The 19285-nt window shown below is 38.6% G+C and overlaps 1 protein-coding gene and 1 pseudogene across 1 annotated transcript; one reads left to right on the top strand and one right to left on the bottom strand.

The window, feature by feature from the left end:
- The first annotated feature begins 1697 nt into the window (after positions 1 to 1697).
- On the top strand, positions 1698 to 10877 carry LOC137280764 (integrase/recombinase xerD homolog; annotated as a pseudogene).
- A 2201-nt stretch (positions 10878 to 13078) lies between these two features.
- On the bottom strand, positions 13079 to 19152 carry LOC137281265 (WD repeat-containing protein 53-like). The gene is made up of 2 exons (XM_067812419.1): positions 19024 to 19152; positions 13079 to 18123 (listed from the first exon to the last, which is right to left on the bottom strand). Exon 2 carries the CDS (start codon positions 18118 to 18120, stop codon positions 17089 to 17091), a length of 1032 nt encoding a protein of 343 aa, XP_067668520.1. The 5' UTR covers positions 18121 to 18123; positions 19024 to 19152; the 3' UTR covers positions 13079 to 17088.
- Between the last annotated feature and the right edge of the window lie 133 nt (positions 19153 to 19285).

Raw genomic sequence — 19285 nt, forward strand, 5'->3', positions numbered from 1 at the left:
TTTCATCAGTATTTACAGTATTTCAAATAATATATAATATTTCTTAAATATATAATACACTGCAGTATCTTCAACGGGCGAGTAATAATACACGAAACTAAAGCTGTACATGTTACCCTGCCTGGTGATCGGGATTAATGTGTATCAAGGGCAGAAAACAAGCACAGGCCGGTTTGGAGTGAATATGCTGTATTGACTAGACATTATATCTGGGCCAGTACTAAAACGACTGGTAGAAATCCTGATCAGTGCATGCATCAGAACAACCTAAACTTCTTGCACATCAGATTAAAAGTTAACTAATCTTGTCAGGAGAGGGAACGTCTGTGGTTCGAACCTTGGCCGTTTTAAGCTAACCCTGCCTGGGGTTGAGGAGAAAACAAGATGTCGATATACTGCTTTAGCAGAGCAACTTGTTGTCTGGCACTGAAATACTAGCATAAGTCCCGATAGCTACATGCATCTGTGCAAACTAATGCGTGCATACCACACCTCAGTAGAAGTCCACAAACCTTGAACGCGACGCTAACGGGAAACAAAACTGAAGTTTCAAACTATCAAAATACGGATACTCAGTCGGATGGGAATCCGACTATTGAAATACGGATAGGAATCCAAACAAAATGAAGTTTTATATTACTGAAATACGGATAGGAATGGAAACAAAACTGAAATTTTATACTATTGAAACACGGATAGGAATCCAAACAAAATGAAGTTTTATGTTATTGAAATACGGATAGGAATGCATACAAAACTGAAGTTTTAAACTATTGAAATACGGATAGGAATCCAAACAAAACTTAAGTTTTAATCTATTGAAATACGGATAGGAATCCAAACAAAACTGAAGTTTTAAACTATTGAAATACGGATAGGAATCCAAACAAAACTGAAGTTTTAAACTATTGAAATACGGAAAGGAATCCAAACAAACTGAAGTTTTATGAATTTATTTTGGGTTAAATACGGTAGAGCTTGCCTACTGCAGCGAAGGTGTTTTGCACGTGAGATTTGTGCTGGAGCCACGTGACGAAGGTGACGTGGTGAGATTGAGCACGAGTTGAGTTATTCGAGGTCTTCGCACAACACGGCGAGCAGCTTTCTTAAATCTACACTCTGCTATGAATGAGCGTTCGGTTTCACCTTCACACCATTCGGAAGACTCTGATGCATCCAAGACGAATCAGCAGAAGGAATCCATAGAAGGTTATGAAACTTTTCAATTATTTAAAGATTACATGGATTGCAAACTAAAGACATTTAAACGTGACATTATTGAAGAGAGTGAAGAAAGATCATTCGCAGCGTTCAAAAGGGCTCGTAGAGATTCAGAAATTCCAAGTTTTCGGTTTAAAGGCAACCAACTTCAGTATAAATTTAATGCTGGTTGTTTGGACAAGATTGACACTGCTTTCAGATACATTAAGTGTAGTAGGTATTCTGATTGTGTGGGGATTCTCCAAGATCTTTCCTCAGACATTTCTAGGAGGAATATCCGTTTAGCGGATAGGTCACCATCTGGTTGGGCTGTTGTGGCTGAACTAGAAGGAGATGATATTGCCTCTGGATCCGAGGAAGAACGTAGATTCGAAAAAGCGGAGAACAAAGCCCTGCGCAAAAGACGTGCGTCCTCATTCCGGACCAGAGGGAGACCCAACTATGTTGCACCCAGTGCTACTGTGTCTTCTGCTAGCATGGTTGATACTTCTAGGGAAACTACAACAGGTCAGAGCCAGCCATTTCGTTCCATGGTCAAACGAGGTCCAGCTCCCAACCAACAGTGTTATTTCTGTGGCGGGTTCGGCCACTGGAGGGTCGCCTGTCCAGCGGCAGCTTCTCTACGTGCAGCCCAGTCAGCCAGCTCCGATTCAGTCCAGTCCAACCAAGTTGCAGTTGTCAAGAAGTTAAGATGTCACTTCAGGACGGGTTGCTGTGGAAAGTTGCAGTTCCGACGTTCAGAGGCCATTAGTCAAGAAAACCAAGACACAACAGAGGGATGTTACCTGTTTTCCAGTTTGTGACATTGATAGTTCTGCAGGCTTAGGAGGTAATGACCTCGCTTTTAAGTTTATTCAGCTAAGGTCTTACGAGTTTGAATCCGAATCTTTGTGTGTTGTGAAAGGTAGTTTAAGGAAACATGTTTCCTTTTGGGTTAAAATTGGAGCTCCTCAGTTTGTGATCGATACTATAACAGATGGTTGTGTCATTCCTTTCACTGACAGTCCTCCATCTTTTTTCTAAAAATAACCAATCCGCTTTGAGGAACGGTACTTTTGTTGTACAGGCTATTCAAGAACTTTTAAGAAACTCTTGTATTGTCGAGCTTGATAGTTCTCCTTTAGTTGTTAATCCTCTTTCAGTAGCCATACAGCGTTCAGGCAAGAAGAGGCTTATCCTTGACCTTAGGTTTGTCAATCATTTTGTTTACAAAAGAAAGATTGTTTTTGAGGGCTATAAAACAGCCTTGGATTTTGTGCAAGACACAGGCTTCATGTTTAAGTTTGATTTAAAATTTGGTTATCATCACATTGACATACACTCCAGTCAACAACAGTACTTGGGTTTTGCTTGGAATGTTAATGGCATTATTAGGTACTATTGTTTCACAGTTTTGCCGTTTGGGTTAACATCTGCACCTTACATCTTTACGAAGTGTATTCGTCCACTAGTTACATATTGGCGAAGGCAATCTATTCATATTGTTGTGTATCCTGTGTAGCTTTGGTTATGCTAGATCCAAGGATTTGTGCTCTAGCCATTCGGACATTGTTAGAGACACTCTAGAACAATCAGGTTTTGTTGTTAATATTGAAAAGTCAGTATGGCGTCCTGTCACAGAGTTAGAGTAGCATGGATTCACATGGAATTTAGATTCTAGTGTTCTTTCTATTCCTGTCAAGAAAACAGAAGATATAGTGTCTAGTTTTTCAGCATTCACATCTGTTTTGCCCAGGTTCACAGCAAGGAGTTTAGCTGCTTTAGCAGTTTGCCGTGGGTTGCAGCCCTGTGTCGGCGGAGGAGGGGATCCTGGTGGTTGAGAGCAATAGGAGCTTGCAACCGTGTTCCTGTTGCTCAATACACCACTTCGGCCCTGACTTCGCCTAGACGGGTGGTCGAATAGGCCCGGTTCGACCAATCGGCTGGTCATGCCAAGCCCTGTGCATGGGGCATTATTATATTTATCAATGCACATATATCATTTGGAATCGTTGTAAATTTGGACTTGGCTTTATAATCTAAAACATTTTGAATTTGAAGTATGTTGTTCTATAATTTGCCTAGAGTCCTATGCCAGAAGGCGGTGGCTCATGGGCCAATCTGGTAGAATTATTAATCTCTTAATTCTTCTGCTGGAGTATATCATCCGGGTATCCTTGGTGCTGCAAGCTGGAGGCCCGCTTGCTTTAGCATTGTCCTTGTGATACTCCGTGGTGGGTGGGGAGCTCGGATGATGAATCATATGGCACCAATCATGGCTTATGAAATACCCCCCAAAAAAACCAAACGTCCACTTGAAATTTATCCCGTTGATACTTCTCACAGACCGTCTCTATCGATTGAGTATTGGCCACGTTTCCTCGTTATTGAGACTCCGGACAAGACACCATTGAAGTTGAACCCTTTCGCAGTATCTAAGGGCATTCAAGGTATTGCTGGGGATGTCAAGAACATTAGACGCTTGCGTTCGGGTGCATTGCTAATAGAGTGTGGCAAGAAACAGCAGACAACCAATCTGATGAACATTGAATCTTTTGTGGGCATTCCGGTCACGGTCTCTGCTCACAAGACCTTGAACACAAGTAAAGGTATCGTCAGAGATCGTGATCGGTTGTTTGCTGACATGTCCGAGCTTGATATAGCATGCGAAATGAAGGATCAAGGTGTGCTGTATGTGAAGCGCTTTTCCACCCGAAAAAACAATGAAACAATCCAAACAAATACCTATCTGTTTTCTTTTTCATTGCCAAATGCTCCCAAATCAGTAAAAGGCGGGTTACTGCAATATCCAAGTTGAAACCTACATCCCCAACCCGCTCAGGTGTTTTAAATGTCAGAAATATGGACACGGTGTATCTACCTGCACATTGTCTGTTGTGTGTGCTCACTGTGGTGAGAAGACACACACAACAGAAGATTGTGACAGTGACTTTAAAAAATGCACTAACTGCTCTGGCGACCATTCATCTTCGTCAAAACAGTGTCCAATATGGAAAGAGCAAATGGCGATTAACAAAATAAAGTTCACCCAAAATATCTCTTTTTCTGAGGCAAAGAAACTGGTGAAGAGATCTGACCTTCTAGAAAGTTATGCTACAGTAGCAAAATCATCATCTGAATCCAGCTCTAAAATAACAAAATCATCCACAGGATGCCAAACTACCTTGACTTGGGTCAGTTCCGACTACCCACAGGTTTTATACCCTGCTATATCATCCCAGACTGAGGAATCACTTCCTACTACATCAAAGTCCTCTGATCATAAGTCATCTTCACAGTCACGCTCTGAGTCTCATTCAACAGCTGATAGACAACAAATTGTTAAAACTAAACCCAAACCTAAGTCTGATGCTTCAAAACAACAAAGTGGCAGAGCTCCTAAGGGGTCACAAAATAAAATTCAATTGTTTAATAAATATGGGTCTCTTGAAGATATGGACGTTTCTGAAAACGTCCATTCTAGGGCACATAGCTTGTCGCCCTCCAAAAGAGTGCGGGGTAGATCCCCCAAAAATCCCCCCAAAAGATAGTTTATTCCAATAATATTGTACAATGGAACTGCAGAGGTTTGAGGACTAATTTACATGAATTACAGCTATTAGTCCAAGATTTCACACCTTCAGCGTTATATCTCCAAGAGACATATTTAAAACAAACAGATGCATTTGACCTTCGCCATTTTAATGCATATCATTGTTTTTCACCTCTGGGTGATAGGGCCACTGGCGGATCATCCATTCTAGTCAAACAAAATGTTATTCAAAGCCCTGTTTCACTTAATACTAATATGCAGGCTGTTGCAGTGAGAATTATTTTACATGTAGCGTTTACGCTATGCTCTCTTTATATTTCACCATCTTCGGCTTTTGCCAAAACCGATCTTCAAGCTCTATATGATCAGCTCCCGAAGCCCTGTATTGTAATGAGAGATTTAAATGGCCACAACCCACTCTTGGGTAGTGTAAATACAAACACTAGAGGTAAATTGTTGGAGGACTTTTGTTCTGACAATGATTTATGTATTTATAATGATGGTTCCAACACATATTTACACCCTGGTACAGGGACTTATTCTGCTCTCGACTTGTCACTTACAAATTCAGAACTATTAAATGAATTTGAATGGTCAGTCCACGATGACCTCTGTGGAAGTGACCATTTTCCTACTATATTAAAAGCTGTAACTCCATCTGATGTTCCTCCATCATCAAGGCGGAATTTTACAAAGGCTAACTGGACTTTATATGAAACACTGTGTGCTGAAAAACTTAAACCCGAACTTTTTATTGACGTTCCTGATGCTATTAAATGTTTTACTGATGAACTGAATTCCATAGCTGATGAGTGTATACCAAATTCCTCTGTAGTTCCACACATAAGAAAACCATGGTTCAACGATGAGTGCAAACAAGCTAGGAAGGCAAGGAAAAAGGCAGAACATTATTTCCGTCGCCATCCTATGGTACATAATTTAAATAAATTTAAAATTTTAAATGCTAAAGCGCGGCGTACTTTTAAACAAAACAAACGCCAATCTTGGCAAAATTATGTGTCCAAAATAAATTCTCGGACACCCATGTCCAAGGTATGGAACATGGTCCAGAAAATCAAAGGTAAAGGTACTAAATCTACTGTCCATCATCTCAAACATGGAGATCAACTGCTTACTGATAAATCAGATATTGCTAATAAACTAGGTGAAACCCTTGCTAAACACTCTTCCTCTTCAAATTATGTACCAAAATTCCAGCAATATCAAAAACAACAAGAAAAGAAAACTATTAATTTCAATTCTGATAATGGGGAAGATTATAATGAAACGTTTTCTATTCATGAACTCCATACTGCTCTTGATCAAGCTCATGACACTGCTACTGGAGCTGATAACATACATTATCAACTCCTGAAGCACTTACCAGAATCCTGCCTAGAAACTCTTCTCAATATTTTTGATGATATTTGGACATCGGGTAACTTTCCTCCCTCATGGCGTGACGCCATAGTAGTACCCATACCTAAACCTGGACGTGATCATACGGATCCATCCAATTATCGTCCGATTTCATTAACTAGCTGTGTTTGCAAGACCATGGAACGCATGATAAACAATCGACTAGTTTGGTACTTGGAAACAAATAACCTTATAACTGATATACAGTGTGGTTTCCGTAAAAACAGAAGTACTGTCGATCACTTAGTGCGTTTAGAATCATTTGTTAAAAATGCACTAATTAATAAACAACATGCTGTGTCTATCTTTTTTGATCTAGAAAAAGCATATGACACAACCTGGAAATATGGTATTTTAAGAGACCTACATGACTACGGCTTGCGAGGTCGTTTACCTCAATTTATAGCAAATTTTTTAAAGGACAGACAGTTTCAAGTTCGAGTGGGTTCTACCCTGTCTGATCATTACAATCAGGATCAGGGTGTTCCACAAGGCAGTATTTTGTCTGTCACACTTTTTAGCATAAAGATAAACAGTTTATCAAAAGTTTTAAACGATTCAATTGATGGATCGTTATTTGTGGATGATTTTAATATTTCTTGTCGTGGGAAAAATATGCATACTATTGAACGACAACTGCAGTTGTGTTTAAACAAAATAAATAAATGGTGTCTTGAAAACGGCTTTAAATTTTCTAAATCCAAAACTAACTGTATACATTTTTGCAGAAAATATAAACCACATAAGGACCCTGAACTATCTCTAGATGGCACTCCCATCAAAGTTGTAAAGGAGGCCAAGTTCTTGGGCCTAATCTTTGACTCCCATTTAACATTTCTGCCTCATATCAAGTCCCTTAAAACTAAATGCTTGAAGGCTCTTGACTTGTTGAAAGTTGTTTCCAACTCAAAGTGGGGAGGGGATCAAGCAACCCTCTTACACCTGTATCGATCACTCATACGTTCGAAACTCGATTATGGTTCCATCGTATATGGTGGAGCCTGCAACAGCAACCTTAAACTTCTTGATTCTGTCCACCATCAAGGCTTAAGACTTTGCCTTGGGTCTTTCAGAACTTCACCTATTGATAGTCTCTACGTTGAGGCCGATGAACAATCTCTTACTCAACGTCGTATAAAATTGTCTTTACAATACACTACTAAATTATATTCTGATGAATCTAACCCTGCCTATAACTGTGTGTTCAATCCCCTTTATGAGGATTTGTATAACAAAAAGTCTTCTCTTGTTCCACCTCTTGGCCACAGAATTAAACCATTTATTTCTTCTGCCGGTATTGAGCTGGAAAGTATATCGCCTTCCCGTCTTCTTTCTTCTCCTCCTTGGCAGTTGGTTAGGCCACAAGTTGACCTAACATTAACATTTTTTAAAAAATCAGAAACAAATGACTTACAATATAAACAAGAATATCATCAATTAAAGCATAAATATAGCAATTACAAACCTTTATTTACAGATGGGTCCAAGGACGGTGGCGCAGTGGCTTGTGCCACTGTCATTGGATCCAGAACAATATCTTCTAGATTACCAGATAATAGTTCTATTTTTACAGCTGAAGCTAACGCCATATTAACAGCTCTCAAATATATTCAAAGACACCCGAAACGTAAACAATATATAATCTATTCCGATTCTCTTTCTTGCCTTCAGGCTATTAAAAATATTTCTTGCAAACATCCACTTTTAATAGAAATTATTGAATTGTATAATGATCTTGCTACTGGCCAATACGACATCGTCTTTTGTTGGTTACCCAGCCATGTAGGCATTTCTGGTAACACACTGGCTGACCTTGCTGCTAAAGCAGCACTCAACAAATCTGTGACACCACTTCTTATTCCTTATAGTGATTACAAAGCCACCATTAGATCTTATATCCGTGATCTGATGCAAAAGAAGTGGGACACCCAAGTGGGTATCAATAAATTACATGAGACAAAACCTTACATCGGTTATACCCACTTGGGTTGTCAGTCCAGATTTGAAGAGGTTATTTTGCGACGATGTCGTGTTGGCCACACTAGATACACTCATGCGTACCTGTTAAAAGGTGAAGATCCTCCATTTTGTATCCCTTGTGATGAGAGAGTCACGGTCAAGCATATTCTGCTTGACTGTGTTGAATTCTCCATCACAAGGCATAAGTATTTTACAGTTAAAACAATTAAGGATCTTTTTACCAGCGTTAATTCTCATTTAATTATAGGTTTTTTAAAAGAAATTGATTTTTTGGTTGAATTTTGAATAATATGTTTCTGTAAATAGATGTATTTTAATGACTGGTAGTTTGAATTAGTAACTTGAATTGTTGGTGGCTGTACCCTCAAAGGGGGTTGAAGTATTGTAAAATTATTGTCCTCCTGAGAGGGTACGTAAGTCCACAAACATACAAAGTAAATTCTAAATTTCCACGTTTTTAATGGTAGTATAAGTGTATTTTATTGTATGGCTAGATTTCCGAAATTGCTGACGGCTGAGGGGATGATGTAAATCCAGCTAGGGTCCATGCAGGTAGCAAAAGTACCGTAAGTCCCCATGGTCCCTAGTATGGTGATCTACCTTCAGTTGTTGGCAATCTATAGCCCGGTTTTATATTGTATTGTCCTCTATAGATAAATTGTTTTAGGCATAGCTACTAGTTTTACATTCATTTCTGTGATGTTCTAGTTGTTTTACTGTCCTTCGTCGACTGATTGTTATAACACTCATATATTCCACTTGTTCCGTTCCCGTCACGATATGGCTGAAATATTGCCGATGTGACATTAAATTTTAACTCACTCACTCACACTCACTCTTAGGTTAAATAATTCTCATTGTGTGTATGAATTGCTGTTTTGAAGCGACAACCAGCGTAGTCTAAAACCAAGAGCGTTGTCTACGGTTATTAAACCTATGCTATCGGTGTTTTCAGATGCAAGTGATGTTTGTTGTGGAGGTTATGTTGCGGATTCTGATCATGTCTTTCAAGAGAAACTTTGTAGTTCCACGTGGAGAGAATTGAAGGCCATAGAATTAGTTTACCAGGGTTCTAATGGCCAAAACGGTAAAGTGGTTCAGACAGCAAACCATGTTGTCATGTAGCTTCACGTGGTAGTTCTAAACATCTACAACAGGTTGCCACCTCCATCTTTGTGATAGCCAATCAGTACAACATAAGGTTAAAGTTCAGCTGGATTCCCAGATCAGAAAATGAAAAGGCCGATGCTCTGAGTAGATTTGAAGATTCGGATGACTGGAGAGTTACAGATGAAGTTTTCAAATTTTTAGATGGAAGATGGGGGCCACATTCTGTAGATAGATTTGCAAACCGTTTGAACACCAAGTTAAAAAGGTTTAATTCCAGGTCATGGGTACCAGATACAGAGGCAGTTGATGCATTTACTCAGCAGTGGTATGGGGAGAACAATTGGGTAGTTCCTCCTGTGTATTTGGTGTGTAAAACTGTACATTTCATCTTAGCATGCAATGCTTCTACTACCTTGGTGGTGTCAATGTGGCCTTCCGCTCCATACTGGCCGTTGTTATTCCTGGAAGGGCAACCCAGAAAATTCATTACGGACATGATTCAGTTAAGTGGCAGCAACGCTGTTTCAGGAGGGCGCAAGCAGACTATATTCAATAGTTTCACTGGGTTCATGGTTGCTCTCAGGTTTGACAACTGATTATATATATTTTCAGGTATATTTTCCTTTGGTATATGGCGAGACAAGGATGATCTGGTGCACCAGGGTTTAGTTGACTTATCTACAAAAATGCCTGGAAAGGTTTTAAAATCTAAAGCAGATACTACAGTGGTAAAATACAGAAGAGCTTTTACATGTTGGGAAAAATGGGCCTCAAGGTTTAAAGAAATAACTGTTTTGCCTGCAAACTCTTTTCATGTAGGTTTGTACCTTACGTCATTGATTCAGTCGGGTAAAAGGTCTCATATTATTATGAATGCAGTTTACGGTATAAGATGGGCGTAGCGGGTTTACCAGATCCATGTCAACATGACCTGATTAAGAATATTACAGCAGCAAGGAGTTGTTACAGTGACCCTCTCAAGAAGAAAGAGCCTATAGATGTTGCTATTTTGGAAAAGTTAGTTGTTAGATTTGGCAGAGAGGACTGTTCGCTTGTAGATTTAAGGTTTCTGACAATGTCCATTCTTTCATATGCTGGCTTTTTCAGATTTTCTGAAGTTTCCTCTATTAGGCGGGTTGATATTTCTTTTCATGAAGGATATGTTCGTATTTTCATATAAAAGAGTAAGACGGATGTGTACAGAGATAGTAGATGTATTGTAGTTGCAGCATCTGGTTCCAACCTCTGCCCAGTCAAAATGCTTCACCGTTATATTTCATTAGCAAATATTAAAGAAGATTCGCATGAGTTTATTTTCAGACAAGTGAGTCATTGTAAAAAGCAAAGGAAATATGTTCTCAGAGGTAATAAACCAATCTCTTACACGAGAACAAGAGAAATTTTCAGGGGAAAATGTCATGAAATAGGAATAGATGTGAACATTTTTGGTTTGCACAGTTTTCGTGCTGGAGGGGCAACAGCTGCTGCGAATGCAGGTGTACCTGGTCGTTTGTTTAAGAGACATGGCCGCTGGGTTTCCGACACGGCAAAAGATGGATATGTTAAAGATGACATAAAAGGGTTTCTGAGTGTGACTTCTATGTTAGGCCTATAATTTCCTGGACTGTAATAAATAGTTCTCACTTCTTTTCCCTGTCTTTTAATTTCGAGCTGTGGTAGGCATTGCCCATGCGAAGTATTTTGTTGTACATAAATAAATATTTTCTGTTCGTTTGATCGAAGAGAATTTGAACATAAATGAATGTATTTTGGGTTAAATACGGTAGAGCTTGTCTACTGCAGCGAAGGTGTTTTGCACGTGAGATTTGTGCTGGAGCCACGTGACGTGGTGAGATTGAGCATGAGTCGAGTCAATTGAGGTCTTCGCACAACACGGCGAGCAGCTTTCTTAAGTCGAGTGTACTGGAACTTGTTGAAGTTATGAAGGTTTCAGTATTGAACCTTCAATCCGTATGGATAATTCTGGATTACAAGCCGGATGGTTCATGTACACAGTATTGCGATCTGTATTAGCAGTGAGGTACTGAGGTTCGGATGTAAGGAGAGAGCTGATCTGATGTGATCTTACATGACATGGAGTGGCCTGGAGATGGGACCTGACCCGAAATTGAGGATATAAGGAATTGGAGATATGTATTTTAGTTTTGTCTTGCATTTAAACACAAACAAACTAATAAATAATAACAGTAATGATAATAATATATTAATAATAGTAATAAAATGAAGCTAGTATTGCAGGAGCGTCTGTAGTATACTTCATATATGTGTAAGCAGTTTTTTCTTGTGTTGAATTTGCTTGTTTTTTCAGGTACAGGTTGAAGGTGCAGACGAGATGGTATTTTAATACTCTGTCGGCTCTTTGTATACTCTGTGTTAATAAACCTGCTCGCCTGTGAGCTGCGGTAGGCATTACCCATGCGAAGTATTTTGTTGTACATATATAAATATTTTATGTTCGTTTGATCGAAGAGAATTAGAACATAAAAACTATTGAAATACGGACAGGAATCCAAACTGGCCATTGTGGACTATTACTTTGATTTTTCCTTGTGTTCGGTACAAGTCTCTCTGGGAGAAGCGACACAAATCAGACGATCAAAAAATGGTAAACCGTATGCCATAAATAGGATATACATGTACCTTATACAGGTACAGCCAAACTGATATGATTTTGTTGTATAATATTAATGCTTTTACACCTTCCACCTTTCCTGTAGAGCGTCTTCGTTTGAATTTGAGTGAAATTGTTTGACACCGCCTTGGACAGAGCAAAACCAGTTTGACCAGTTTAAATGTTCGGTGAACCCAAACTTAAGCAGATGCCATCGCGAATCTGTCATTTCAGTGCATGATCACGCCCAGGAGCTAGGATCATGGTACCCAATGAACATACAGTGGATATTTAGAGTTTTAGAGTAAATCCTCTCGACTAACACATCATTGTACACACGAGTTGTGAATAAGTGAGTGAGTCTGGTTTAAACCAACTTGGAACAGTATATCTGTTATATTACAGTCTGTCAGCTTGATGGTGCGGTAGGGGTAGCCTAATGGTTAAAGCGTTCGCGCATCACACTGAAGAACCAGTTCGATTCCTCACATGGGTACAATGCATGAAGCCTATTTCTGGTGTTCCCTGTTGTGATATTGCTAAAAGTGGCAAAAAAAAGTAGACACACTCGCTGGCAGCTTGATTTGTGAGAAAAAACCCACGAGATGCAAGTTCTGTCAATTTGGTGAAAACGCACGCGCACCCAGTAATACCCTAAAGCATAATAAGGGCCAAGAGAACTTTGAGCAGAAAGGTCATAGATTCGAGCTGAGATGAGGTGAGGTGTTGGAGGTGGATGTAATCAGATGGGGAGCGGTGAGGTTGAATGAGGACAGGCAAAGTGAAGTGAAGTTTTTCACTAAATCATGGAGAGATCAAACCACAGAACATTCAGCTCTTGGGGCAGACACTCTATCCACTCCATCAAGGTGACCCAGACATTAAAACAACCGACCTTCTCTCTGGCCACACACTCTATCCACTCCACCATGGAGGCAGTCTAGGGACTGAACCACTGACATTCTACTCTCTGGCCACACACTCTATCCACTGCACCATGGAGGCAGCCAGGGGAATGAACCACCAACCTTCTACTCTCTGGCCACACACTCTGTCCACTCCACGAGGAGAGCGTCCTTGGCAGCTGTGACACAGCATGACCATTGCTGGCAGCAACACAAAACCATTCACTCGCTCTCATCAGTCAGCAGGATTTCTCGGACACAGAAAACATCACAATTTGATTAATATTACATTGTTTTCAAATTTATTTTCAAATGATCAACAACACATCTAGTTCACAGTGTATGGTCATTTAACAACGTCTGCTTGGTTGTTTAAACTCATAAAACCTCAACTAGATTTATCAAATCAGTAAGACTGAGTTGTCCACAGACGTTGCTTGCTGTTTACAAACATTGTGAATCATAACATCCTTTTGTATAAAATTGCATGACCATATGAAATTCAATTTGAACATCATTGGAAGACAACACAAATACACAATCCGACTAAAACATGACAGAATATATGATGTTGCTAAGTGTCACCTGGCGCAGATTATGAACAAGTTTTGTGATTCTATTTTCATCATTACATCATTAAGTGCAATGTGTATTGTGAAATTAGTTTTCCAACAAAGTGTCCATTGGTACACTTTCATTTCTTAAAGACCCCATTTTTTAAAAAGATCTTCACAAACATGACAGAATATATGATGTTGCTAAGTGTCACCTGGCACTGTTTATGAACAAAGTGTCCTACAAAGTGTCCATTGGTACACTTTCATTTCTTAAAGAACCCATTTTTAAAAAGATCTTCAAAAACATATATTCTCAACTGAAAAAGTCCACCTGAGAAATTCTGCCAGTCTACCAGTTTGGCATAATGTAGCTGGAACAGTATTCTGGCTTTTAAAGCAACGAAGACTTATCTCAGTGGCTCTTGATGTAAAACATCATATGTGTAAAGCGAAGTAACATAGTCACTGCAATAGATAGACAGGTTTAACAAAATGAGGAAATCTCTGCTGGACTACAATAGAACTTCCTAATAACTAACTACTGATATGAAACAATCTTTATAGAAAGACCAACAGAATTTTAACTATACTACAAAAATGTTGACTGGCATCATCAGATATGTTACACTTATTTAAATACACACTTCACATATTAGGAGAATCATTTTTGTGTATCAAAAAGCTTGAGTAACTCATACAAAATTAAACTCAAGTGACATTAATTTTGACAAACTTTATGTTTACACAAATCTGTATCAAAACACCATGATAACTAAATAAAATCAGTTGTTATAGATAAGGTCTGTCAATGTTGTACTTCTAAAACATCATTCAGATAATTATAGCAATTTGCTGTAATAATAAGGATTTTGTTAAACTGAATTAGTTGTGATATACCGTTAACAAAACCATGCATCAAGGACGAACAATTACAACTCCTCTTTCTCCAAATATAAATGTACTTAGAATTACAATCCACTGTATCGATATATCACTCCACAAGATACATAATGACAACTATAAACTTCATAGCTACATATTTAAGGGGAGATAACTATTGGATCAATTGTAACCAACCTCCACACTCATCGCCACCTAAATCATTTCATTTAAAACAAAATTAATTGTAATTATTTGGAAAACATGCTCACAAACTCTGTATGTTTAAAATGAAGTATCGCCTCACGAATGACTTGAAAAATTACATATTACAAAACATTCCCAAACTTGAACATGAATAGAATACAATCACATAAATGAAATGAAAATGATACGAACTTTCTGATGACATTTAATTTAAATGCTGGTAGTATGCTTTGTAGTGACCATAATACTGCAGAAAGGTATAGTTTGTAACAGAAAATTGACAATTACTACTACATGCGCAGGACACCATCTTTGATATGCCCATGTTTCAGGTTCCATGTAATTACGACATACAGCCTTGACCTATGACTATATTGTGCGAGTCTTTTTTTAATGACATCAAAAACATAGCAGGTCAATCAAATTATTGTTTTTTTAGTGTATCATTAGTAAGTGACTATTTCGCATTATGTTTTTGACATAACTTGGAATGACTGCAGCATGTACAAACCGATCTCCTGTCTAAATTTTCAAGGAAAATGTTCCATTTTCTAGCCTGACAAATGTATTGGAAGTTCATGCAATTTTGAAAAAATATCATGCTGTGAATTAGTGTAAATACACAATTCCTTTTATAAAGTAGTCAAATGTGCATGCCTTTGGATGCCTCACTCTGAGAGTGTGGATTGACAGTGTTTGAAAATACATGCCTGCCCGACCATGCAGGATGGGTTATTTACAACACGGACTGACAGATTCTCAAATTTAACTGTCTGACGGTTGGGCAAAATTCATAATTACACCTATATATAAAGACATGCACCAGTTTTAATTTAATTATACTAAATAAATTACTATTTGTTTGTGGTGCAAGTACGTTTTGGTCAGGGCTGGAAAGTTTTACATCTAACCAGCTCTAAAGTCATGCAGAAATTCTTGAGAGTTTCATACCCTGGAATAAGGACTCAATCCCCAAAAGAACTGCACTTTGCTCAGAAGAAGTATTTAAAATACAGCATATGGTATATCTACACTGAACAGGCATTAAATAGTAACATGTTGATTTGTTTCAAGTTTATCTTCACAGATGTAGACAGGAATGGTGACAACTCTTCAAATTTGAATCTATGATAGAGAAAGTTTCAGAGTACTTGCAGCTGAATACACTATTTACACAGATTAATTATGGGCAAAGAGTCATGTGTTCCTTCACGTCTTGTGAGCAGCATAGATCATAAGGGCATGAAGACACAATCCCCTTGATAATCTAGGATGTTGTTCTCTGGCTCACAAGATGTTGATATCACTTCTGAAGCAGAGCTTTGGTAAATCAAACAAGGTCTGTATTGACTGGGAATGCATTTCAGTAAACTTACACTAAGCCTTGGATCCATTCTTGAGGTTCTTGTGATTGCAAATTAACCATCCTTGATTTTACCCACCAATCCAATTTTGGCATAACAGAAAGGGTAAGGGAGATAACTCATATTTCCTGGAAGTCAAAGACACTGTCAGTTTGAACCAAGATGATCTTGGTTAGGACTGGTCTTCAACAACCCATGCTTGTTGTAAAATGCGACTGACCGGATCAGGTGGTCAGACTCTATGACTTGGTTGACATATGCTATTTTACCGCAACAGCGAAGATCGATGCACAGGCACTGGATTTGAGCCACCATGTAGATAGAGTATTGCTGAGTGTGGCGTTAATCAGCAAACCAACCAATCAGAGCCAGTCTAAAAGGACATAGAGACATCCTTCAAAAACATATCTTTTTGAGGGTTGCTTTTGCATGTATGTCCATTTTCCAATATTTACTTTCTGGATCACAATCGGTCACAAAAATACATACATGAAGAAATGATATCACTGCATCTATTTGATAAAATCAATGATGGCTGACTCATTACCATGACAACAGTGGTCTGGATAAGGCTTCTTCTGGCCATCACAAAAGCAAAAACAGCTATTATACTAAAGAAAAGAATCTACTGCGTTGGCTTTCATCTCTGCTTACCATTACTATCAGTATCACTCATCATTGTACATGAAAAACACACTGCGACTCTAAACAAAGCCCAAGTCATGAAATTGTTTCTGGGATAAACATATCAGTTCATGTTTGTCCATACACTGAAACTAAAATCTACTGTCAATAATGCCAAAAAACATGTTTAGACTGAAAAGTTTTTGGCAGGCTGTTTTCATTCCATTATAGTAACATCATGTTAATTTAAAGCTTCATAATTATTCATGAAGATGCTAAGAAATGGAGATCAATAGAAAATTTCACTGGATTAGAACCAGAGATCTATCTTATTCTTGTTCCATTTCTTAGTTTATGGACTCAAAATTTAAACAAATGAAGTATGAAAAAACACTTTTGTGAGTATGTATTTATAAGTTTACATGTCTTTGTCAAAGCCACTGTTATTTCTTTAAGGTCATATATGCGATACAAAAAGTTGGTTAGTTGGGGGCTTGATATAACAGTTTCGCTTGTCTTATTTGTATTCATCAGATCATTACTTACAGAAGTCAATCTGAGAACACACACGTCAAATACTTGCAAAAGAAAACATATATCAGAGTGCTGAGAAAGGCCTTTGTTTGGTTGAGGGATCCAGTGTCATCTGCCTGCTCCACTAGACTAATGACAGCAGCGAGATGCGTGATGTCTGATCTGCAGCAGCAACAAAATTCTGTCCAGAGACTGTGTACGGTTTCAACCAGTTGATCTTAGCACTGTGGTTGATAGATCGTATTTTACAAAGCTCTGAAATACTGGCATTTTTGGTGTCCAAGGTGACCGCTCCGTGGCCATTGGTCACCAACTGCTGTTCCTGTGGTTGATACTGTTCTGACTTGTTCAAGTCCCACAGCGAGATCTGACAATCATTTCCACCTGACACTAACACGTCATCATTGAGGAAGCTCACCTGAGAAACCCCTTGACCATGAGCATAGAGACTGAAGATCTCTCGAATATGTCTACGAGTCGTGTCAAACACTTCAATCTGGCCATTTTCCAGTGCACACGCAAGATATTTCCCATTGGGTGATGTGTCAATATGGTGAACAAACGGCGGGTTCACCATGTATGCTGAAGCATCCACATTTGTAACCTGCATCTCCTGCATGCTGAATTGATTCAGGGCCTTCAACTTCGCGAAGTCCCAGTGTATCAGTTTACAATCCAGTCCTCCACTATACAAGTCCCAGGGCTTTCCTGGTCGAAAATGAAGAGTTGAGCAAATGTTTGTGTGTTTATTACGCAGGGTTTTGAATACTTTTCTTTCATTGACATTGATGACTTTAATTTCTCCAGAGTCATCACATGCTGCTAAAAAATCCTCTTTGTCATCCATCTGAATCTGATTTATCTCCTCTTGGTTGCACTGAAAAGTGTGAATGGGAATCTGAAAGTCGGCATCTGTGTCAAATATAAGAACTTCCTGTCCAAATGCAGCATACAGGAGGTTTGGTTTTGACTTTGAGAATAGAACAGAGGTGCAGTCTGTGTCTGGTTTGACGTATTTGTCGAGGAGTTCCCCTGATGAGAGGGACCACAGACACAACTCACCATTCTCACCTCCGGTCGCTACCCGTGACTTTGTGGCCTGGACATCCACACACTGGGCAGTGGCTGTATGACCGCCGTTCAGAACCTGGGCCATTATCTGTCAACACAAGCAGACACCTTAGCATCCTTTGTTCATGTTTTTATAAAATATACAGATAGTTTATGCTTCATAAACATCATATCAGTTCTTAACATTTTTGTGAGTGTTGATTATTGTTGAAATTATGTTGAAGCAACTCTGGCACCAGACTGTCTTGAAAAGATTTGGGTGCAGCTATGTATTACAGAAAATGTGACCTGGTAAAGTTTGTCATTATGGCAACAATCTAGCTATGCTGACCTTTTGAACGTATGTTAACAAATTAACAAATGTTATTTTACAATTTTTTTGCTTTGACCCTCATTAACTTGGTTTTCACTCAGATTCACACTTTAATACCTTTGCTTTGTTTTCAAGTCACCCATATTCTTGTAGATATGCAGTTGTCACCTACATATGCATGATAGTACATTGAAACAGATTGTTTGTTATTATAGCTACTGACACCTGTCATTGGATTTTCAAATGTGTTAGACACCTCGAAAACTGAGATGTTTGAACTTCGAAATTACATTAAACTTCCTTAGAAGTTTACCTGCAAAAAGGTATAAATCGAAAATTTCTTTCATTCTATCATCACAACATTTATAAAGAACTTGAAGTAACATCACTATGACTTGTTTCATTAATCAGTCATCCACATACATAAATTTGCATATAGTACTAACACAAGAAACGAAGTTTTAAATATACTTCAACAGAATTAATTATTTTTGTCGAGAAAAGGAGATTTAATCTAAAACATGGTACTGTAGCGTAGCATATTTTCAAGTCTCATGGTCGAAGTCGTAAAGGGTGAAGATGTTTTTTTTTCAAAATATTGGTTATCACTTATACTCCTTGATTAATATTCATTTCCCAATAACGTCTATCCATCTTGAATTGGGACAACCTTACTCGATTTGCATTGACGAAGTCTTGTCAGCTCTATGACGCAAAAATATATTCTGATTAAGCCATTTGCAGCTTTTAACAGTCCATGTGCCCGGAAGGAAGCTTCGCCTTCATTCGGAGAGTATCGGAACTGAACGTCAATGTCCCCGTTATAGGATGTACTCCGAGATATTTTAAAACAGTCATGAAGGTTAGAACGTCAACTGGATCTAGTTCATGAATACGAAAAGCATATTTGCGATATAGACGGATCCTGGTTCATCTA

The sequence above is a fragment of the Haliotis asinina genome, chromosome 4 (assembly GCF_037392515.1).
Source record: "Haliotis asinina isolate JCU_RB_2024 chromosome 4, JCU_Hal_asi_v2, whole genome shotgun sequence".
In the NCBI taxonomy this organism is placed as follows: Eukaryota; Metazoa; Mollusca; class Gastropoda; order Lepetellida; family Haliotidae; genus Haliotis; species Haliotis asinina.

Bases quoted from the DNA above. Each gene is read 5' to 3' on its own strand.
- LOC137281265 (XM_067812419.1), bottom strand. From the start codon at position 18,120: ATGGCCCAGGTTCTGAACGGCGGTCATACAGCCACTGCCCAGTGTGTG.